Raw genomic sequence first — 25,107 nt, 5'->3', positions numbered from 1 at the left:
CCCAGAGAGGAGGATGGCAGGATCGTGTGAGCACAGGGAGACACACTCCTTCGTGCAAAGCCCAGCCAGCCCACATAGAGTGGACTTTTTTCCCTCTGTGGGAAGCCCTTTTCATTCTGGACTTGGGGGCTAGGAAGTACACAGTGAGGCTTGTGTTGATCCTTTTGACGAGGAACTTGGTGAACTATAGCAGCTCTCTTCTCATGGTCGTACGAACCTTCTTTGCCTTTTCATTTTTCTTTCTTTATTTGACTCAGCAAATACAGAGCACCTATCTACTGTGTCTGTGCCTGTAAGGATTAAAGAAATGAATTAGCACAGTCCCTGGCTGAGGAAACCTCCAAGCTTGATGAGAAAGTAACACGCTTAGGATGGTGCCTGCTACATAATAAACACTCTGTAAATGGAAACTGTGCTGTTCTGTTAACTGGGAGAGGAGTCCGTCTGTAGAGACTGTCAAAACGGATAGCAGTAGCTGCCATAGACTGAGTTTTACTGTGCACCATGCATTGTATTGGTAGACACTTTGCTTAAATGCCCACAGCCGTCATTTAGTATAAAATGTGTGCTTACTTCGGTGGACTGTGTATTTGAGAGGTGAAGCTATTGAGTGAAAGAGCGCAGAGGAGGGAAGTTGAGGACGCACTGGAGGAGGTGACCTTTGGGCAGGTCTTGAAGAATGGCCAGAGGGTGAAGAGAGCCAAGGGGTTATCAGAGGGGAGATTTTCTTAGACTTCCATGTTTTCTCTTCTCCTTTTTCCCCCTGGACTTCCCACTGTGCTCATCCACCCGGAAGATTTCTTGGTCATTGGTGGAACATCTCAGAGCTGGAGAGATGCCTGACTCTTGACATAATCTGTAAGTGAATAGGGGAACTTGCTCCTGTCTTTTGGGAAATGAGTGGGAATCCAGTAAACACACAGATCATGTCTGTAGGGTGACATTGGTCTTGTCACTTTCACAGTCGAGTGGGAACAGCCTTCAACCAAGTACTGTTGGGTAATCTACTACCCTACTCACTGGTGTGGCCTGTTTTATTTAAGCAGCTGTCATGTGTGACAACACAGATTTACGAGATCATTTTTAAGTGAATGGTCATTCACTGTGAAGTTGCTTTAAAAAGTAAATTCTCAGAGTATTTTTGTTTGGTGGAATTGTGGGCAATAAAATCATTAGGAAAACCAAGGTCTTGACCTCTCAGAATTAGTAATGTAGAAGAAAAAAGGAACTCTCTTATACATGTTAACCCATACAATCTGGCCAGAGAGGTATGAAATTCAGAGTAAGAAGAAGTAGTGTCCTTAAGAAAGGTTCATAAGGGAGTGACATTTGAGATGATGCTGAAATAATTTAATAAGGAGAAATTAGAAAGGGAGTATGCTTTGATGCATTTTGCAAAAAATTGATGTGTATGTTTGGAGGTGTTTCTTTCCCTAAAATTAAATTATCTTGAGAAAAGTATTGGGTTAATCACTTTCTGCCTAGAGAGGAGTTGAAAAGTACAAAAATTATTTTGGGAAAAAAACATGCTTTTTAATTTTCAAGAATTCTTTTGTTTTGTCTCTATAACTAGACCAAAAGCGACTAAAGGACAGAAACACATGCCTAATGTGTCTCTGAGTTCCCCGTAGTACCTCAAACCGCGAGCAGTGGCAATTAGCCAGAATGCTTTCTGGATCAACTGTTTTATAATTGGAGAAAGTGTGCAATTAGTGAAAGTGTGCAAGTAGAAAGAGGTATGCAGTTGAAAGTACCTTTACATTTGGTATTTATGGATCAGAAAAATGATTACAGGTCACATTTCTTAGAACCCTGATGCTCTTTCTTCAAGGAACATAAAAGATGCTTTTTTTCTTTTTTTTAAAATGGCAACTTGAATTTTGCTGACCTGCCAGTGAAATGAGACTTTTCAATAAGAGTGGAGTTTCTCTGCGGTGCATCCTGCCTCTGCGTCCTAAGGCACGTTTGCCTCAGAGTGTGTATCACCCAACACATCTGCCTTATTGAAAACAGCTTGTGATCCCTTTACAGGATGATCAGTGGTTCACAGAGATGCAAAGTGAACATTTTTAGGAGTGTGCTGAAGGTGGGACCAATGTGTCCATCAAGCTTCAGGGAATTAAATGCTGGTCTGAGTTTTACAAGCTGGAAACTAAGAGGAGGGAGTGGGATTCCAAGCAGGTGGAGTTGCATTTCATTGAAAACAGTGAAGACAGTGGTTTTCAGATTTTAAAAACAACTGGGGAGCATCTGTACCTTTGGTTCTTTTTCTAGTTGAAGGCTCTTGGAAAATGTGGGTTGCTTTACAAAAAAGTTAACAATATTGATTGGCATTGGTGAAATATGAAAATTATACTTGGTTTATACAGATTTGATTTTTTTGGGGGGGTCAGTTGTATGCCTTAAAAAGTCCCCCATCTCCTATACTCAAGATACCAGTGACTTCATAATGAATAGGTAAAATAAAGATTTAGGAATTCTAGTGAAATTAGTTAGAAGTCTTGAATAAATATTTTTCTCTAGTATAATGTGCTGGCTTCAGAAAAAATGATGTATTTCCTTTTTATTTGAAGTGGTTAGTTTCCAAAGAGTAGCTCTCAGGAAAATAGTTTAGTTATCTCTTTTGAAATGTCAATGATTTTGTTTTGAACTTTTTATTTTGTTTTGGGGTATAGTCGATTAACCACCTTGTGATAGTTTCGGGTGAACAGTGAAGGGACTCAGCCATATGTGCGTATCTGTCCATTCTCCTCTAGACCCCTCTCGCATCCAGGCTGCCACATAACATTGAGCAGAGTTCCTTGTGCTATACAGTAGAACCTTGTTGGTTATCTCTTTTAAATATAGCAGTTGTACATGACCATCCCAAACTCCCTAACTCTCCCTTCCCATTGGCAACTGGAAATGTCAATGATTTCTGTATGAGAAAATCAAAATTTCTTTAAGACCTAAGAAAACCATGTCCTCTTTTGTTACAAACCTTTGTGATTAAGTTAAATAATTTTTTTAAGCCAGGAAAAGAAAGATAATTGTTTGTGAACACTAGTTTATTTATAGTACTAACGGCACCCCACTCCAGTACTCTTGCCTGGAAAATCCCATGGATGGAGGAGCCTGGTGGGCTGCAGTCCATGGGGTTGCGAAGAGTCGGACCCGACTCAGCGACTTCACTTTCACTTTTCACTTTCATGCATTGGAGAAGGAAATGGTAACCCACTCCAGTGTTCTTGCCTGGAGAATCCCGGGGACGGGGGAGCCTGGTGGGCTGCCGTCTATGGGGTCGCACAGAATCGGACACGACTGAAGTGACTTAGCAGCAACAAGATTGCAGGGGAAATGATCATGCTACCTTAGATAAATTATTTTAAACTTTTACACACTATTTTTGTAAGTCATACCAAATAGTTATTCTCACAATAAATAATTATACTTGATGTGGTCATACTAGTTTATGCTCGTGAACCCTGGAATGATGATGCCGGAGAGGACTCATCTAGTGACCGAATCTCTATTTGACCATTAAAGGCCACAAGTTCCCTGAAAAACTGCATCTGAAAGTAATGAAACATTTAAAAATCTGTCTTGCAGTTTGAACTTCTACTTTTTCCTAAGAGTTCCTCATGTCCATTCCATGTTCTTGTCTGCATTTCAACTTCTTCTCCTGGTATTATGTTTATTTATTGAGAAAGTATTACGTACAGTGACTGCTCTGTATGAGATATGACCCAGACACCAGCCTAAGACAAAGCCCCTGCCCCCGCCAGGTTTGCCTTTAAGTGGAGCTGAGACCCACACAAGAAGAACTAAGCCATGGAACAGGACCGCATGTGAACTAGTGCCGTGGGCGATGAAGAGTGCTCTGAAATTTCAAAGAAGGATTGGTGGGGAAATCACTGGCAGCCTTTCTTAAAGAAAAAAATGACAGCAAAAATCTTTCCAGTTGCTTTGAGTTTTTAGGAAAATCCTTCAGATTTCTGGGCTTAACTTTCTTATGATAAATGTTGAGTAAAATCATAACCCATACTCCGTGACTGGCTTGAGGCGTGCCTATTCTAAAATGCTTGTGATCACAGGTTTTGAAATTTGAGACATAATTCAGTTCAGGGAGAGGCCAGTATTTGGCAGGCAAAGAACAAGTGTGTCTGCCAGTACTATCAGAGCCCTTTGAGAAAACGCTTTTAACATTTGTCTGAATTTGGGAGTGGGGGCAAGTGCCTAAAATGAAAATTTCATCTTCCTTTTTATGATCAAAACCAACTTTAGACTATTAACTAGTTTGTTAGAAATGAAAGTTGGCACAGAATTTGGAATGATTGTTGTTAAGGGTAGACCCCCAGTTTTGGAGTGGATTTCATTTTATTTCAAGTGACATTACTGTGAATATAGATCTTAGCTTTCTAATCTTATATGCACAATAGCAAACTGTTACCCGTAAGTTTCTGGAAGGTATGAAAAATTAACATACAGGAGATAAATTATGATTGCACTGTATGTAGCAGCTACTAAGAGGAATTCATTGGAGTCTAGAGGGAAACAGTACCTAAAAATTGGACAGGAGCCTCTGTTGGCTGTTTAAAGCCAGGAGAGTTGACTTAAGTCAAAAGGAAAGGAAAATACCCTGGAATTGAAAGTTAAGTGTTATAAAGATGCCATCAAAGGGAGGTTGTGGAATCTCCTTTTCTGGAAATGTTTAAAAACAAGACAGATCTTCATCTCTCAGGAGAAGTGTTGAAATTCTGTCCTGCCTTGAGGCAGGAAGATTAACTGGATTATGCCTGTGTGGTCTCTCAAGTCTTTGGAAGAGCCCTAGAATGCAGTAAATATTTCACACTCTGTTGGCTGGAACTGTTGTTTCATAGCTGTTCATTTTAACCTTGGTTATTCTGAGACCAGAGTGAATGTTTGTATACATAACAAAATTGAATTTGGATTTGAGGTTGATGATATAAGTTGTGTGTGGACCTGAATCCATTTAAAAGCACTGAAGTACAGGTGGTGCTGAAAATATTCAGAGTGTAACATTGTCTTTTGGTGATGTGGAAGGTACCTGCTTTCTTCCAAGGTCTCAATGCCAGTAATCATTTAATAAATAATTATAAAGCAACTACTGTGGACACTGCATGATACAAATAAGAATTAGGTACGGTTCCTATGCTACCTTTGTCTAGCAGTAGAGGTAAAACCTATGCACAGATCATATACAGGGTAAGTGAAAAAATAATTGTGATAGGAGTCACAAAAATAGGATTTAACAGTATTTTGAGAGTTCAGAGAAGAGAAAGCTGATCCCTTTGGGTTTAACCAAAGAATGCTTCCTGGACAAAAAATATATTGGCACGGGCCTTAAGGAGTGTGGAGCATTTTGAAGGGTGGAAACGAAGCAAATGACGGGTGGAATTGTACTAGTAACTCCGAGGTATGGACAAGTTCAGCTGAAGCATGTGGCTGTTGGGAGACTTAGGCTGGAAAGTTCCCTTAGGGCCAGTTTCTAGGGCCAGGTCAGAGTGTTTGTTTCTGACTGCCCAGTGCTTACAATCCCTTGGAAATGGTTAAATGTTCAAGAGTCTCTGTCCACAGGAGGATTGCATTTTACTATTGGCGTTGCATGGGGGAGCAGGGAAGGCTGGAGCCAAGGAGCCAAGAAAACAGATGCTGAGTCCCCTGAGTCAGTTAGCTTGAGGAATAGGATGGTGATGCTGAGAAACAGTAGCTTCAGGGCATGGTACTGGGTGTTACTCCAGAAAGGGTCGCTGGGCTTCCCAGGTGGCTCAGTGGTAAAGAATCTGCCTGCCAAGCAGGAGACACAGGTTCAATCCCTGGGTCAGAAAGATCCCCTGGACAAGGAAATGGCAACCCACTCCAGTATTCTTGCCTGGGAAATCCCATGGACAGAGGAGCCTGGCAGGCTATAGGCCACGGGTCGCAAACAGTCGGACATGACTTAGTGACTAAACAACAAGAAAGGTCTCCTCATCAAAAGAAATTGGAGAAATAAAGTTACACAACCAAATGGGTTTATGTATGGATACCAAGGGGGAAAGGGGAGGTGGGAAGAATTGGGAGGTCAGGATTGATATTTAATACATATACACTGTCGATACTATCTGAAAAATAGATAACTAATGAGAACATACCGTATAGAACAGGAAATTCTACCTAATGTGCTGTGGTGACCTGAATGGGAAGGACAGTCCAGAAGGGAGGGGATATATGTCCCCATATAAATCCCCATATATGTCTCCATATATGTATGGCTGATTCGTTTTGCTGTACAGTAGAAACACAACATGGTAAAGCAACTATATTCCAATAAAAATGAATTTTTAAAAAATGGGTGTATTTGCTGAAGACTTTTCAGCACCTTTAATGTTGAGAATTGCATAGAAAACCTTAAACAGGGTAAAATATGCACCATTTCCAACGTGGTATAATCCTTATTTCACGGACTGTCTCAGGAAACTGCCGTCCCTTGGTGCGTACTTTGGGGAGCATGGCCCTGTGCATGTGGTAAAGTTGGCTGGAACATGAGTGGTGGTCGTATGCATGGAAAACAGTGGTTAGAGGTGTGTCCTTATGGAGCAGGGAAGCCTGGAGTGCTGCAGTCCATAGGGTCACAAAGAGTTGGACACGACTGATCGACTGGACTGAACTGATAGAGCAGCATTAACCATTCCTAGTACATAGTAGGCATTCCATAACTATACAAAAAGCTAAAGCATGCAAGAGCGAATTGATATATTAACAATACCTGGCCCAGAATTGGGAGTCTTAAGATTTCTGGGAATGTGGAAAGTTTTGACAAACCTTTAGCTATGCTAGAAATGATAAGGTCATGGAAAGTTAGGTGGGACTGATTTCAGTGAAAGTTGATCACTTTAGTATTGTGAAACCATGGAAGGTCTACCTGGGCCACCATTTCAGCATCTGCTGAAACTGCAGACTTGGGAGAGAAGCCATTGTCTTTTCTCACTAAAAGTATAATTTAAAATATTTTGGCTAAGAGGTCTGCTTGTTTGAATGTGGAGTAAGTAGCAATTTTCATATATAATTTACTCTAATATAAGAAAATAACCTTGTATTTATAATACAAGAAAATAGCCAATTTAGTCTGAAAGAAACTTCAGAGTTAATAAAGAGTCATACTTCTGGTTTTTGTTTTTTCTTTTAAATCAGACAGAAGCAGGCATCCTCATCAGTGAATTGTTTTTCAGTCTGATTTACTCATGGAAGTTAATACGTTTTTAAGTTTAATATTCTGTTCTTTCATCCAGGTATTTGCATTTGATTATTGCTTTTGGTCCATGGATGAATCCAACACTACAAAATATGCTGGTAAGTTGATTGTCTCTCTCTACTTGATGTTGGGCCTCTGGCCTCTTCTTGCATTACGTCTGTTTTCTTTAATTATTCCAGAGTTCTGTTTTTTTCCATAAAATTTGCACTCATTCTTTCCAATTCTAGCATGTGGGCTTTGAAGCCAGTAAGATTTGGTTTCAGGATCTGGCTCAGCCACGTACTTGCTAAGAAACTGCAGACAGGTTCCCCCTCTCTGCCCCCAAGCTCCTTAAGCTTCAGGTTCTTCACCTGTGAAGGGGGTATGACGTATCTTTAGAGGTGTTCCAAGGATTGGAGATGACGGGGAACCACCTTAAGCTGTGTTGCGGTTATCACACGAAAAGGAGGTTAATGTGTCCTGTCTTCCCTCACCTCTGACTTGTAGAGGATGCTCTGCTCATGTAAACAAGCAACGACAGATGCTGTTGGTTTTCAGGACCCTCTCATGTCCTGAGTGTTCTAGGGTAGTCAGTGGTGATGTGAACTAAAGCTCTTCTTTCTTCAGGGAAACATGGCCTCCTGGCCCCACATTTTGCTACTGTTCCTTCCTTTTGAGGCATTTTATCCCTACTTCATTAAATACAAATGACTGCTATTAATAATTTTATTATTTGTGATCACAGGTGAATCTTCACTTTTCCTAGGAGTTTAAGTAAGCTCAAGAGGGAAGCGCTTGTTTTAGTGGAGGAGGTCTTCATTCCTCTCCTTCTGACTGTGACCCCTTTTCTTAAATATATCGTCTTAATGAGTATTTTCTCCTTACTTATGAGACTCTCAGCTGGGACTTCCCTGGTGGTCCAGTGGCTAAGACTCCAAGCTCCCAGTGCAGGGGGCCCAGGTTCCATCCCTGGTCAGGAAACTAGATCCCACATGCCGTAACTAAGAGTCCACATGACTAAGACCTGTGCAGCTAAATACATACATACATGCATAAATATTCAAAAAAAAGAATCTCAGTTGAATTATTTTTCCATTTACTGAACGAAAGGGCAAGAGGATGATGGAGAGGCTGTAGATCTTAAAAGATTAGAAGGCAAAGGAAGTCATCTGCTTGTAGGAAATTTTGTTTCTTGATAACCTTTTCCTTGCCGCATAAAGAAAATCTGCTGAGAAATTATTTGATATATAGCTTTTGCAAAAGTTAATCTTGAAGTTGGAAAATTCCTTCTGGGGCTCTCATTGAGTAAATAAGCCTTCTTTCCAAACATCATTCCTACAACTTCAGCAGTGTATTTTGTTAATGTGAATAGATAATTTTTAATGTTGGCTGTAATTAATTTGTCTTTTTATTAGTCCTTCGGGATGCTAGATAATATATTCTACAGAGTCTGCCTTGACTGTTAGCACTGTGTGTATTTTCATTCTGCTGCTAAGTCACTTCAGTCGTTTGCAACTCTGTGCGACCCCATAGACGGCAGCCCACCAGGCTCCCCCGTCCCTGGGATTCTCCAGGCAAGAACACTGGAGTGGGTTGCCATTGCCTTCTCCAATGCATGAAAGTGAAAAGTGAAAGTGAAGTGGCTCAGTCGTGTCCGACTCTTCGTGACCCCATGAACTGCAGCCTAACAGGCTCCTCCATCCATGGGATTTTCCAGGCAAGAGTATTCTGGATGTGTGCTTTTGGATTTTAAAAAAACACTTCATACTGTGACAGAAACAAATGAGGACAAATGCTATGGCTATACAAAGCACAGTCTCTCATTCTGTTCAATTGATATTATTCCGGATGTAGTCAGATATAGCTCCCTGGATTAAAAATCTTATGAAATTCTCAAATACTTTAGAGGACTCCTCATCACTTATAGATAAAATCTATACTCCTTGGATGACTTTTAAGGTCCTTTATTATTAATATATAACCCCATCTACCTTCCCTACCCGCTGCTCCCTGTCTCCCTACCATCCATTCTGTGCTCCATCCCGGTGTGATTGTTCTTCTTATTTAACCCAGGAAGCCAGAAAGAATCAGAATAGTTCCTTAAATATTCATTAAACCTCTACTGTGTGTGCAGCCAAGGAAGCCCTTGAGAAATTAAAACCTAAGTTGGAAAGCAAAAGAACGCAAACAAACAACAGTAAACATTTGGAGATAGTATTTAAGCTCAAATTTTTACAGGTTTATAAGTACTATAGAAAACCCAAGGAGAGGCAAAAATCTGGAAAGACTGAAGTTGCCTGGGAAGAAATCATAAAGGAAATGGGACTGTAACTGGACATAAAAGTTTAGCATAGATTTAACCAAAGGGCAGTATGGAAGGCAGGCTTCCCAGGTGGCTCAGTAGTAAAGAATCCACCTGCCAGTGCAGGAGATGCAGGAGATGTAAGTTCGATCCCTGGGTGGGGAAGAGCCCCTGGAGGAGGAAATGGCCACCCACTCCAGCATTCTTGCCTGGAGAATTCCATGGACAGAGGAGGCTGGCAGGCTGCAGTCCATGGGGTCACAAAGAGTTGGGCAGGACTGAGCACATGCACAGTGTGGAGGGCATCCAGACGAGAGGAAGCGTATGGTGTCAGGGACAGCATGTGGACTCTGAAGTCCACTCTGGTCTAAGTCTCAGGACGCTTGCTTTGATTCTCTTAGACAATTTAATCTCTCTGAGCTATAGTTTCTTTTCTGTAAAATGGGAAGCATGTCAATGATAGTACTTAGATGTTGTTATAAGGCTTCAGTAGGTAACTGCATGAGCTGACCAGTGGAAGGTGCCCATAAATACTTCATTTGGCTTTTTCATAAGTGAGGGTGCAGAAGTGGAAGTGAGCATGGTGTGTAACACTGGTCCAAGCGGAAGATGCATCTTATGGGGAATCAGTGAGAGACTTCCTTGTACATGTTGAGTGAAGCCAGATAACAGGAAATTTTAAAAAGCTAGGCTAAGAACCATTAAAAAAAAAAAAAGAGGCTGTTGGAGTGATGTGGTTAATAGAATGTTTTAGGAAGATTGTTTTTCTCTTCCTTTTCTACATCTCTACAATCATATCCTCCATTAACTGCCCATAGAGACCATCCTGGTGTTCTGCAATGTATCACTTATGCCTCTGAATGTAAACCTTTTTCCTACTGGAAATAACTTTATTAAGTACAGATGATAAAATTCAAATGTGAAAGTCAAGATTTCTGTAGCTTTTCACTACATATAGTATGTTGATGAATATATAAAGAGATAAAAATGCTTTCTAAACATACTGATAGCCTAAACTTTACTAAATCTTTGCATGATCACCGTAAATTCCATGTTCCAATTAGCCTGAAACAAGATTTTCTTGATTGATAGAGTAGCATCTATTTACAAAGTGTGGGGAGAAAGTTTCTTATTCTTTAGACACTCCTGAACAGTACAAATGCTGTGACCACCTCGGCAGTAAAATTCTTGCTCACCACTCCCTCAGGTTTTTTGGCACTTATTGCAAATAATCTGCCTAGTAAATATATTGCTAGTAGATTAGTTGAGTGGTTTCTGTACTAATTTGATTTACTTTTTTTAAATTCAATATTTATTTTTTAAATTTATTTATTTTTAATTGGAAGATCTTGCTTTACAATATCGTATTGGTTTCCGCCATATAGTCGTTTTATTTTATATTGAATTATAGTTTGATTTCTTTTCTCTTTAGTTTAAAAAAAAAAAAAAAAACGTGATTCCATCTTAATTGTGAATGGAAACATTAAGATAGAAGCATTCATTCTCTGATCAGGCATAGAGGAAACGGAGAAAGGGAAGCACATAGTTCCTGAAACCGACCTATTTGTCAGGCTCAATAAAGAATGGCATCATTGATACTGAATCGGAGCTCTTGAGGCAGCTCTCAAAACTCAGAGGGCAGAGAGGAGGTGGGAGGGAGCGAGATGAGTGCCTGGACTGAAAGAGCAAAGGGAGGCTCTTGATTTCACGGGGTGTGTCAATGTTCAATTCTAAGTTATGTTTTATGTTACTCTATTTATTAAAGGCTACTACCGCAAGCAAGAGCTTCCACTCTCAGGCTGATGTAGAAATCCGTAATTCTGTAGTAGGTTTAAGGGCACAGCGCTGGGTTGGGTGGAGTGGTGGAAACATGTGGGCTTTTAAATCAAACTGCCTGGGTTCCAATCCCGCCTCCAGCACCTTTTTATCTGTGTCAGGTCAGGCAAGTTCTGTTTCCTCTTAGGTTACATAATTATATTAATCCTGCTCGCATAGGTTGATTTGAGAACTGAATGACCTGTTCATGTAAAGTACCTTAAACCATAGGAAAAGCTCACTTAATACTTATCATCATCGCCATCACTGTCTCGCTGTAGCAGTAGTAAGGATAGTAGCATCAGTCCTTTGGAGAAAAAATGCATTGTACGTGCTGGTATCTATGAGACCTGGTTTTGCCACAAACTGCTGAACTTCGGGAGTGTCTGTTTCTTCATCTGTAGAGGGAGGATCTATGGCCTGGAATGGTCTCAGATCTCCTCCAGCTCTCGGATTAAACATGAATCAGACATTTTATGCTGGCCGCACAGCTGTTGCAGTGGACTTTTCAGAGGCAAATCAAAGGCTTGTTTGTTAAGCCGTTTGAATGGCATTGAATCATGCTTTGAGACATTGCACATTTTAATTATATTATCGCTTATTACTACCTTTTGGTTAGTGAGTCATAATAATACTTGTCTGTGCATTGTTCTGAATCTTTCAGCAAAAACCTTTGTGACAGGGCTTAAAAAAAAACAAGTAACCTGCAGAATTAGTCTTTCAAAACATGGCATTTCTACATAAACCCATTTCTCCTCCCCTTCCCAAGCCCATAAATATATATACATAAACATAGATCCACACTCGGGATTAAAAAGTCGGTATAAGTCAAGTGATCCTGCTGAAGGCCCATTATTAAGAAAACCATTACTTCTCCATTATTTTCAGTAATAAGAAAAAGGTTATTATAGTGAAACTTTAGAGCACCATAACAGATAATAGGTCTTTGTAAATGTTTAAATCACTGCTAATTTCATTTAAGGACTTCTTGGCCATAAACCAACACATTTTTTATCATGTGCCTAAAATGTGTCAGGTTGGTAAATATCAATGACTTCCAGTAACCTTGGTTTTACTTTTCTTCCTATTAGGAGAGTATTTTTCATAAACCTGTTTTTCTATAAATCTTCATACCAAATAGAAATTGGTCTGTGATGGCATTTCTGGGCAATCTATGTGGACATGAACGTTTCCTGACCTGAGAGTCTAAACTGTTGACTTAGAAATTGTATAACAGTTCTCACCATATGGTATGTTGCTCAGATTTGCTGAAGCCTGTGTTTTCAGTTTTTGTAATACCCTGCAATTCAGGACAAATGTTTTTCATCTGATTCTTGTTCTGCTAATGTTTCTTTGTACCATGAGGGGCCGGCTGAGCGCCCCCTAGCCATGGGCAATCTCTGTGGGGAGAGTAGCCATGTCTGAGTCTGTTCTCTTGATGGGAAAGTTTATGTGCTCAGAGGTAGAAACGATTTCTGTTTTATATTATTTAACTGTGCATCAAAATTTACATTCTAAAAAGTGACAGTAGCCGAAATAAAACCGATTTTTTTTTTCACTTTCCTTTTAAGAGTTTTTTTTTTTTTAATTTTTTTAAATTTTATTTTATTTTTAAACTTTACATAATTGTATTAGTTTTGCCAAATTTAAGCAGAGTTCCAAAATATTCATTTTAGCATATGGTATTCTTTTTAAAAAAATCTTCACGTGTATGTAAACCCTCAGCAAGTACCTTGCATAGAATTAATACTCAATAATTGTTAGCTGTTCAGTTTGTCAAAACTGTGGAAGTTTTCCCTGTGATTATGAGAAGCAATAGTACTTGACGATGTGAAAAGTTAGAGATTCACTGGAAGTGGAGCATGCCATCTTAAAAAGATGTTTATAAAACAATCTGTAGAATCCTTCTAGATTTTTCTTTGTCTTTTCCAAATTCTCACCCATTCCCGATTTGACAGTTCTTTTAGTGACTCACCTTTATCAAGTTGTCCCTAAACATCCAACTTTGTTTTCTTAAAACTAGCAACTCCCTTTTGGCATGTGTTAATTGTGTAATTGTGGAGAAGTGCAACTGATATAAGCCAGTCTAGGAGCAAACACAACTGACCCTTTGTAAGAACATAACTCATCTGCTGGGAGTCTAGAGAGTCGTCTTCCAGCTGGATGATTTAGTATGCAGCGGGCATGCCCCAGTGTATTTTACTGGGGAAGAGAGAATGTTTGTTAATTCAGAAAATTGGGTAGGTGAAAGTCAGTTAAGAAAAATTTTTTGGAGTAGGCGAGGCTGATACTGTTAAATTTTTTAAAAGAGTATATGTGTATTCTTTTTTCTCATCTCTACTCCCAGATTTTTTAATCCCACCCAGCCCTACCTTCTTCCACTTTCCTTTCTTTGTCCACATCTATTCCTTGGGGCTTCCCTGGTGGCTCAGAGGTAAAGAATCCACCTGCAATGCAGGAGATGTGGGTTCGATCCCTGGGTGGGGAAGATCCCTTGGAGGAGAAAATGGCAACCCACTCCAGTTTTCCTGCCTGGATAATTCCATGGACAGAGGAGCCTGGTGGGCAATAGTTCATGGAGTCGCAAAGAGTCAGACATGACTGAGCAACTGAGCACGCATACACATTCCTTAGGGCCGCGGTCCCCAAGCTTTTTGACACTAGGGATTGGTTTCGTGGAAGACAATTTCTCCATGGACTGGGCGGGGAGTTCGGGATGATTCAAGCACACTACGTTTATTGTGTGCTTTATTTCTATTATTGTTACATCAGCTCCACTTCACATCATTAGGCATTAGATCCTGGAGGTTGGGGAACCCTGCCCTAGAGTTATTTCTTGGCACACAGAGACATTGCTTAACTTAGTTGAGTACGTTCATGGGGTGGATAATAATAACAACAATAGACAATAGAATCCTGAGCACTAGGTTCCCAGCACTGCGCTCATTCCTTTACCTGCAGGAGATCATTTAATTGTCAAAATGCCCAATCAGTAGAATCTGATATTGGCCCCATTTTACAAAAGAGAAAACTGAGGTTCAGAGAGGCCCTGCCACTGGTAGGAGAGCTGAAAGCAGTGGTAAAGGTGGATTTGGGTCCATGACAAGTAGGCGTGAGGACTTTATGGATTCTGCCGCAGTCCTGGGCCCTCCTCTCTTTTCTCTCATCCCAGCAGGAGGCTGTGCTTAGGAAATCATACTGTTGAAGTGCTCTGGCTTGGCATCTAGCCAGGAATAATACTGTTCGCCTTCTCCCTCCTGTCGGAAGTTCTCTGGAATCCTGATTGCCTGTGTTTGGTTTGGCTTTCTTCTCCCCTCCCCTCAAGTGTTGTCAGTTCCGTGCACCCCACAGTCCAGAAGAGATACTGAGTCAGGCCTGCCTCTGTGTCAGAGACTGTGGCAAACCATCGGACAGGTGGAGCTGAAACACAGTGACTTTTTCAGCAGCTGTTGAATGTGAAAGCACCCTCCTGAAAATGACTCCAAATGCGTTTTCTGCGCGGGCCTCACAGGTCTTTCCTCTGAGGCCCTGACGCCTGACCCTCCTCCCCCCATGACTCAGCCACTTTATCAGGCGACAGAAAAAGGCGCTGAAGTTCACTGCCAGCTGGTGACGGGCCCCAGTGCTGTCGCTGGGCTGGGCACGTCTGTCTGGGTGAGTCACCCAGGCCGTGCTGTGAGGAAGGCTGCTGCGGACTGCGGGGCTGGCCGCTCCCAGAGGCCACTGTGGAAAACGGCCCGCGTCGAGCTTTACGCTCCAGGCCTAGGTTCTCGGGGGCCTGGTTCTTACCCAGCCCCTCGAGGGCAACCCTCTATAGTTGACTAAAACTTAAATCTCGTGTCACCGAGTCAAGCCTTGAAAGCCCTAGCTCTTCTGTCTAAAGTCTGTAGTTTGGGGTCATTTAATGTAAACCAGGTTTAAGGCCTCTACCCGTGACCGTTTCTGAGAGTTGTGCTAATTGAGGGAGAGATTTACTGAAACGTAACCCTCGCTCCTTCGGGTTTGTGTGTGGAGTCTGACGGCTCTCGCCCTGTCCAGGTGCTTGGCTTGGGAGCCGTGCCACCTGCCAAGTCCAGACTCGTCACAGTCGCTAGGGCTGTCAGCCTCGGTTAGGAGTGGAAAAACACCGTCCCAAACGCACAAGCCCAGGAATTCCAGGTCATAAATATATGTATTTTATTTTTTCACTCTAACTCCAGTGAGAAAAGAGATGGGAGAAAGAAGAAAGACTGGAGGTTCTGTTTAAAGTGATAAAATGGTGTTAAAACTCTGACTGCTCTTCCAGGTCACTACTTTAGAAATATTCTGTGTTTATGTCGTGTCCAGCCCTGGATCTCCAGACTGAGTGCTTTGGTCAGCCCTGATGTGTGTGAGGCTGGCTTGATTCATGCAGATTGTGAATGAGACAAGATTGTGCCCTCTTCGGGGCTTTCCCGGTAGCTCAGTGGTAAAGAATCCACCTGCAATGCGGGAGACTCAGGAGATGCGGGTTCAATCCCTGAGTGGGGAAGATCCCCTGGAAAAGGAAAGGGCAACCCATTCTGATATTCTTGCCTGGAGAACCCCACGGACAGAGGAGCCTCGTGGGTTACAGTCTATGAGGTTGCAAAAGAGTTAGACACGACTGAAGTGACTAAGCACGCATGCACATGCCCTTTTTGAGTTTCGGGGGGTTTTTTTGGCCACGCCGCCTGGCCTGTGAAACCTTAGCTCCCTGACCAGGGATCGAACACATGTCCCTTGCATTGGAAGTTCAGAGTCTTACCCACTGGACCACCAGGAAGTCCCAAGGTTATGCCCTCTTATTTTGTTCTCACCTTTCCTAGAGCATAGCCACTGTGAAGAGTTGGCATATGTATGGTATGCACTTTCCCTCCCACCCCTGGCTTCTCTTCCTCTGTACTTCAGTATCAGGGCCCTGTTATAGAGAGAATTCCCTTGTTTCCTCAGCTCCCAGTGCACATGCCTGGTAGCTCTGAGGCCATTGCTGCTGTTCCCAGGAGGGACAGGCTATGTACAAGTGTGGAGACTCAGGGTGTTAGCATTGCAGAGGTCTGTACCATGTGTGACTCAGGGCTGGGTGGGTCAGGTCTTCTGTGGCTTGGCTTGCAGAAATTCCAATCAGGAACCCTCTCTACCGTTCTGACATCGTGTTGTGGGTTGCTGCGGGCATGCCTGTGTTTTAAGACTTGTCCACACGGTTATAGGCGTCTAATCATAAGCCCCACAGAGGAAATTGGCATCTTGGTCATGGTTCTGAACAAGTGAGATCACGTTTGCCCTGTGGACTCCCCGCACCTGGCACGTGGAGCTGGCATCAGTAGAGTGGCTGTCTCCTGTTGGGCAGGGATCCTGCGGAAAAGCCACAGGCTCTTGGGTTGGACCAGGTTGTGCCTAGGTGTGGTTTGTCTGGGACAGAAAGAAATTCTCATAGATCCTTCTGCTTCCATCAGGACTTCTGGCTTTTCCCTTCTGGGCTGACATTCATTCTCCTAGACAAGGGCACTTCATTCCATTTGTGAACTGGAGTCAGCAAACATTAAGGGTGGGAGTAGAGCATCTTTTATGGATTCCCCGATTCCCACCATCCAGCATAATGAGCTCCTTTTTTTTTTTTTTTTTTTTTGTTCGTTAACTAAGCTTCTAAAAGCAGTGGACAAGTTACTTTTTCCTGCACTGAAAAAAAAGGGATTCCTGTGTTTAAAAAGGAACAAAGTAAAAACAAACACCTTCGGTCTTTTGGATAAAGCAGACTGTCCTTACTCGACTGTGTAATGGTCTTTGATGGTTAATATTCTCTGTCCATCACAGAGTGAAGTGTAGCCATTGTTCCTGTATCACGGAAAACTGATTATGCTGGGGAGGGCAGAAGAGCGTGTGGCACCTACATGGAATTTTTAGGCTTTGGGAGACAGTCTTGGCTTTTTTTAAATGATTGTTTATTGTACCAGTGGTGATTGAAGGTCACCAAACCAAAGAATTGATTAAGTATAACTCCAGCCAGGGATTCATAGAGCTACAAAGGCACCAGAATAAAAAAAAAAAAAAAAAAAGAGGCTCTGTAGAGAATATTTCTGTTTAGTTTATTGATATGATTTATTAAGTTGCTTTTTCCCCTGAACCTTTCTGAGAAATCTTAATGTTATTAAAAAATGGTAAATATCTTTCCTCCACTGGACAACCTGAGTTGGCATATACAGCTCCGAATAATTAATGATACTGTTTCTTCTTCCTCTTCTCATTATGACCCGGAACACACACACACTTGTTCACATGCTCCTTTTTTTCTCTCACATGTGAGTACACCATCATAAAACTTTGAAAGTGGGACCCCTAGAGGCGCTAGAGAAATAGCAACAAATGATTCCTTTAATTTTTTTTTCTAAGAATAAGTGTCTTTTATCTTTAAAATGGGATTGGATTGTCTCACAGATTTGTTGCAAAGATGGAGGAGCTATTTAAGGAAAAATAATTAGATGAGTACCTCCATCTTTATACCAAAATTAGTTTTAGTTGGTTAAAAATTTAAGAGATGATATTAATTATGGATATTAGCTAAAATATATTCTAGACTTACAATGGCCAGACACTCTGCTAAGTGCTTTACTGTACTGCCTTATTAAATCACACCAGCAATTCAGTAAGAGAACAAGTATTATTCCTGTTTTATTAATAAAGGAGATCTTGCCCAAGGTTACACAGCTAATAAGCAGCATTCAAGTTTGGAAATAAAACTGGAAAAACCAAAATAAGACTAGAAGAAGAGATGCGTGAATAGCTATGTAATTTGGGGTAATGATAATCCAGAAGGATTTTGAAAGTGTAATGTATACCATAAACGAAAATCATAAAGCAAAAGATAAGAGATTTGAATGTGAAAGACCAAAAGCTTTTGTATGACAAAGAACAGCATAAGACCGAAAGGTAAATGACAGCCTGGGAGAAATATGTACAGCATGTGACAGACCAAAGGCTAGCATCCTTAATATATGATGGGCATTTTTGAATGAATGCTTAACCAGTTACTAAACCAATTGATTTATACAAGTAAACCTAGGACTCAGTCATTTTACTGAAGAGCAAATATAAATGGACAATAAACTAAGGAAAGGAAGATTTTAATGTAACAAAGCAAGGAGCTTGCTTTTTCTGTTAATCAAAATCAGGAAGAATGATAATAGAATTGTTGAAGTTGTAGAAAGAAAGACTCTTGCATTGCTAGAGGAGTTAGTAATTCAATGTTTTTGGAGTTTTGCCTAGTAGAGTTAATAGAAAAGTGTACATAGATAAATATGTAAGGATAAATATTGCAGAAAAAAAGAAAAAGAAGACAATCTGAGTATCTCTAATAGGAAACTGCATCAGTAATGCATACAGCGGAAACTAAGCGGGGCTATTAAAAAATGTAATGTTGATGTATTTTTGTAGAACAGGGAAAGTGTTCATTATTTCTTGTCTTAAGAGTAAATTTCCCTTGAGACATGAAGCCATGGTGATAAAATGAATTCTAGTCTCGCTAGAATCCAGCCTTGCTTAGATTTGTAAAAATCCATGGACTTTACAATATGGTTCTTTGTATTTACCCTTTTATAAATTGTGCTTTGGGGTAGCTATTTAAAGACAGAAAGAAGAAAGATTCTTTTCAGAAACAGAGTATAATTGTTTTCCACTTTTTCATATTCCATTTTGTGTTTCCAGTTTTTTTTCCTTTCCTAGTTATAACCAAAACTTTATTAAATACAGTAAGTCTGAATTGCATTGTGTCTGTCAAATGTAACTAAGTACTTAACTAAAAGACCTTGACTTCTTGGAAAACTTACGTATACATTTAGTGAACATCAAAAAGACTTATTTTTTTTCAGTCACATAGATTTTGTTTTAATGACTAGGAGGTAATGTGGGTGTCAGTAGTATCTGTAATTTTTATCAAAATTATTCAATTAGTAGTTACAGATGATGTTAACATGTGTGTTCACACCCTAGCACCTTGTTCAACAAAGACTATTGTGGTCTTTGGGGCTCATTGGAATTTCAGAAACAGCTGTATTTTGACCAAAGTGTAACTCCTACAATTAACGTTTTTAAGTTCAACAAACAGTATTTTGAAACCTTTGCCATCACTAACAAGGAAAGGGGCCCCCATTTAAATACACATTAGACAGACGATGAAGGATCTGGGTAGCACTGAAAGCTTTTCAGCTTCCATATACGATCTACTCATGCTATGTTTATAATGTATTTAAATAAAAGTTTTCTCTGAAAAAAAAAATGCACATTAATCTGAGAACAGCAATGTCACCAGGGACAATTCCATAATTAAGAGTGCATACGTGTGCCAGGTACTCTGCTAAGATGCCACAGCTCTTGTTTTCAAAGGAACTCACAATTCAGTGGTCTAAAAAGATGTGGGGAAAAAGGTACTGGAGTGTAATGGGTTTTGAGAGTTTGTTTAAAAAAAAAATTACCATGGAAACCAGAGATGGGAGTAACTGATTTCCAGTGTCGTGCAGCCTGAGTCACTGATGATGGATGGGCCTCAGTCCACTGGGAGTCACCACCCATAGACCCAGGTCTGCCTCTCTCTGGTGGCCATGTCTGGGGCAAATGACTTACACTTTCTTAGTGGCCCCCTTATCTCCTTATTGATCACGGTCCATACCTACCTCATCTGGGTATTGCACAGATTCAGCGATATAGATAGAATATGTAAATTGTACTGCAAACAGAGCAGTTGACAAAAAGATTAATTTTTCTTAACATAAATAATAAAGGTATGTAGGTTTAGTGGGTTTCCCTGGTGGCTCAGTGGTAAAGAATCCACCTGCTAAGCAGGAGACGAATTCAATCCCTTGGTGGGGAAGACCTCTTCCCCCTGGAGAAGAAAATGGCAACCCACTCCAGTATTCTCGCCTGTGAAATCCCATGGACAGAGGAGCCTGGCTGACAGACAACTTAGCAACTAAATAGCAACAATAATACAGGTTAAATAGGTTAATTCATATACTGTTTAATATTTGCAATAATTTAGAAATAGGTCAAGCTGAAATTTATTCTTGTATTTTTACCTGGAACATTCTTTTATCATTTGTTATTTTTACTGCAACTTGAGTTTACATACCCTGAGTTGTTGTTATCAATTGATTCATCATAAACCTATTTCATATAGCTCTATATATAGCATTCATTCTTGAGTGGGTTTTTTTTTTCTTTCTTTCTGTTAATGATCTTTGGTTTAAAAAGGCTTTTCCTACCAAGGTAAATGAAACCTTGTGACCTGGCCTTGAAAAAAAACATTGAGAAAATAATCCCTCATAATTCCAGCCTACTCAGCATCAGAGCAGAAACCAGAAAGTATTCCATCTCACTCCCTGATAAAAGAACAGATATAAATCCTTGATAAGTTAATGACTTCAAACTCCATGAAACCAGAGTAAAAGCTCTTTGACCACAGTGCTTCTCTGCAGTTAAGTCCTTTTCATCGAGTCAAGTTCTTGCTTTTTTTTTTTCAAGTTACTAAATATGAGTCAAAATCGTGAATTATGGTCAGGATGTTTGATCCAGCCAAGTCTTAAAGCATCTTGTCCCCACCCTCACCCCACTCCCTTCCTGGGGGCTGGTTAACCAGTGTGGAAGATCAAACGAGATTGCTCCATTCATCTGTTTGTGCCAAGAAAGCGGTGCTTTTTGAAGGCTTTCGATGGCACTTGGGTCCTGGCTAGGAACCACCATCAGGTCGCACAGGCCTGAGAAGAAGCTGTGTTTCGTTCCCCTACACAACAGGGGTGTATGTAATTCTGCACTACAGGGCTCAGGTCCAGATTTAAGCCTGTTTTGGCATGGGCCTTGGGAATACACGTGGAATAGGGAAAGTCCTTTGAGGAAATATATGAGAAAAAAATATCAATGGATATGAAAGATTGGCAACAGGGTGGGTAAGATATTTTCTTTTTTAAAAAATTAATTTATTTTAATTGGAGGCTAATTATGTTACAATATTGTAGTGGTTTTTGGCATACATTGACATGAATCAGCCATGGGTATACATGTGTCCCCCATCCTGAACCCCCCTCCCACCTCCCTCCCATCCCATCCCTCAGCATTGTTCCAGTGCACCAGCTTTGAGCGCCGTTTCATGCGTCAAACTTGGACTGGTGATCTATTTCACATATGGTAATATACATGTTTCAATGCTATTCTCTCAAATCATCCCACCCTCCCAGAGTCCAAAAGTCTGTTCTTTATATCTGTGTCTCTTTTGCTGTCTCGCATATAGGATCATCATTACCATCTTTCTAAATTCCATATATATGCATTAATATACTGTATTGGTGTTTTTCTTTCTGACTTACTTCACTCTGTATAATAGGCTCCAGTTTCCGGATATTTTCTTAATGAGCACAAGACTCTTATACTTAACTATAACATAAAGGCAGTTTTGGAAATGTGTCTTTAGTGGATAAGAATTTTGACAGTCCTTTATTCTTCTCCATGTATTTGTGTATGTGCGCAGACACATAGTCTTCGGGTAGTCTTCCTAACCCTTATTTTTAGGAAGCCCCTTACAGTTATAGGCTTCTAAAAAAAAAAAAATCCACATATTCTACCAACATGTTTTAAATGCCTCTTTGGTAGAAGTCAGAAGTTGAGAAATAAGTTTATATAAATTTGGTATATTTTCTTCTGATCCAATTTTTTCTTTAACTTTAGCACACATAGAGAACACATATACATTCTATTGGACATAAATTTTTACATTATATGTACAGTCTGAACACAACTTTTTAAAAAACTCAACAATGTTTTTGAATTCTGCTGCTGCTGCTGCTGCTGCTTTTAAGTCACTTCAGTCGTGTCCGACTCTTTGCAACCCCATGGACTGCAGCCCACCAGGCTCCTCTGTCCATGGGATTTTCCAGGCAAGAGTACTGGAGTGGGGTGCCATAGCATTGCTTAAACACATAGATTTGTTTTGCTTGTTTTTTTAAGATGGTGTATTTAAATATTCCATCATATAAAATACATTTTATGCATCTACTACTCCCTTACTAATTGGCGTTTAACTTGATTCCAACTTCCAGTATTATAAATAATGCTGTGTGAACATCCTTTTACTGGGGTCTCTTGGGGATTGGGTCTCTAGGGCAGATGCCCCATAGTGGGCCAGAGAGCGAGGACATATTCCTTTTTCTTGGTACTGTGAGGTTTTCCTTAGAATGGCTGCATTCATTCATTCTCCCATCAACAGTTTATGAAAATACCTATTTCTTCAGTTCAGCTATATTGGATATTGTCATGTGTTTTTTTTTTTTTTTTTTTTTTTGCCAGCATGATGATTGAAAATATTGTTTCATGTTTACACTTTTAATTTGAGTCCCATTCTGCAGCTGTGATATGTCATAACACAATGAGACTGCTAAAATCAGATGCATGAAAGAAAAACATACACTCAAGAGCTTATGTTATATTGCATTATTTCCAAATGTAAAAGGAATTGTCATTTGGATAAAAAGATTAAACTGACTAATTCTCTGGACAAACATTTATTAAGCATTTCATACTAGGCACTAGGATTACAGAGATAAACAGATTATGGACTGACATCAGTCAGGGGCTCCAGTAGAGGAAAGAGGTACTTCAACCAGTAATTTCTGCATAGAGGAAGGAGAAAATCACTTTAATTCTCTTGATGGTGGGGATTGCATGTTAGAAAGACATCAATTTTAAAAGGCGGTAAATGCCTCATTAAATGTTTTAAAAAGATTTTCACACCTTTACTCTTTACCTGGGCACTACGTGACATAAATAGTCCATGACAGAACACCCCTAGGAGTCGCAGTTAGCTGTAGAAAGACTCACAGATGAGAACTTGTTCCCTAACCCCCATGGGAACACATGTGGGTTATCTGTGCTCAGCACACCCCCTCTACCAGCGATGAACGGTTTCTCAGCACGTGGCATGTACTTAGCACCACTCTAGGTGCAGAGGGGCACACACATACCGAGATGTGGGCGACATGGTTCCTGCTCATCAGAAGCTCAGAATCCAGGTGGGGAGACAAGGCAGTTTATATTGAATGACACTTTCATACTAACTCAGGAAAAGGAACTAAACCAAATTCAAATGATGCTTCCATATGACCCACAGACAATGGATAGGAAACTTAAGAGAAATGTCTTAGAGGGAAGCGGCGGGTAGAATGATAAATTGTCCCAGGTACTGGGTTATGGTGTAGAAGAATAAATAATAAAATTGCATTCATTATGCTCTCAATCCACAGCCCTGCACATAGTAGGTATGCAATACACTCAACATCTTTTTTGGATTGAGAGCGTGTTATTAGTGACGGGGGCTCAGTTACTAACACAAATATGTCAAGAAAAATCAGTCTTTTTATTTTTGTTTTTTTAGGTCAAGAAGTGGTTTTCAAGTGCCTTGGGGAAGGAATTCTTGAAAAAGCCTTTCAGGGGTATAATGCTTGCATTTTTGCATATGGACAGACAGGTAAGTAGCTGCTTTTCTTTATAGTCAGTGATATTAAATGTGCATTTCTTAAAACATAGAAATAGAAAACACTTTGGGAAGCTGTAGAAAAATGCTTCTGACTTCACAGGTTTAGCTGAATTAAATGATCAAAAGTAATCTTTTTGAAGGTTCAACAGTTGTGGAATGAAGTAATTTAAGTGTTAGTGAGCATGCTAGTTTCAAACTATTAAGTGTCATTTTCCTAAATTATAGTTTTAACCTGTATTTGAGCTAGGAAAATAATTACCAGTTTCTTAGTACAAATGTTATAGTGAAAAACTGTAGAAAAACTCTTAGTATCTATCATCCTATACGGAGGACTTCACCAGGATATAGAAGTGATGATAGGTTATTAAACAAAACTAGACTAGTAGTTCAGAAATTAACACTGTGAGCCACCCATTATTTCAACTATAAAGTTGGAATAAGTTAATTAAATGATAACAATACTGTGTATTGTCATGTCATGGGACATCAAGGAGAATATATAGCGAAGCACTTTCAAAAGTGTGAAATATTTTGTGGGTCAAATATGTTAATGTTACTTGATGTATAGTTGACTATTTACGCACTTTTTAAAAACTTTGTGTCATATGTTGGAGTATAGTTGATTAACAGTGTTAGTTTCAGGTGTCCAGCCAAATGATTGTTATACATGTTTAGGCTGTTACCTAATCTCAAACAGAGTTCCCTCTACTATACTGTAGTTCCTTTTTACTAAATAGACTTTTAAAGATTATGTATTGGTAGTGCTTCCGTTAGTACGCATCCATCTGTAAAGGAGGTACCCTCCGGGTCTCACAGTAAAAGTCACACTGGTGGTCAGGAGCGTAATAGAAGGAATAGTAACTCTGGTGTCCGAGGGCCTGGCTCTGGGGGCCAGACTGTCTGTCTGCTTCTGCTGCGTGACCTTGGCCAATGTTTGGACACACTTGTATGTTTGAAGTGTGACACGTCGCCTCCTCTTCCATCCTCCTCTCTTTCTGCTCACCTTTCTTCAGGCTCAGGAAAATCCTTCTCCATGATGGGCAATGCTGAGCAGCGAGGCCTCATCCCAAGGCTCTGCTGTGCTTTATTTCAAAGGATCTCTCTGGAGCAGAATGAGTCACAGACCTTTAAAGTGGAAGTATCCTATATGGAAATTTATAATGAGAAAGTCCGGGACCTGTTAGACCCCAAAGGGTAAGTTAGTGGTTGACATGAACCTTGTAACGGGGGTAGTAGTTCTAAATGATCCTGAAGTTAAAGTTGCAA

The 25,107-nt window shown here is 40.3% G+C and overlaps 1 protein-coding gene across 1 annotated transcript in view; it reads left to right on the top strand.

Annotated features, from left to right (window-relative positions):
• The window catches only part of KIF13A (kinesin family member 13A), a 203,751-nt gene that overhangs the window by 94,233 nt on the left and 84,411 nt on the right, over positions 1-25,107 (top strand). Inside the window, 3 exon segments of the mRNA XM_070361021.1 lie at positions 7,272-7,332; positions 23,740-23,832; positions 24,855-25,035. Coding sequence (XP_070217122.1) covers positions 7,272-7,332; positions 23,740-23,832; positions 24,855-25,035 — 335 coding nt within the window.

This window comes from Bos mutus, chromosome 23 (assembly GCF_027580195.1).
Source record: "Bos mutus isolate GX-2022 chromosome 23, NWIPB_WYAK_1.1, whole genome shotgun sequence".
In the NCBI taxonomy this organism is placed as follows: Eukaryota; Metazoa; Chordata; class Mammalia; order Artiodactyla; family Bovidae; genus Bos; species Bos mutus.
Note: the sequence above shows the minus strand (reverse complement) of the source record. Positions and strands in the feature narration are given on the sequence as shown.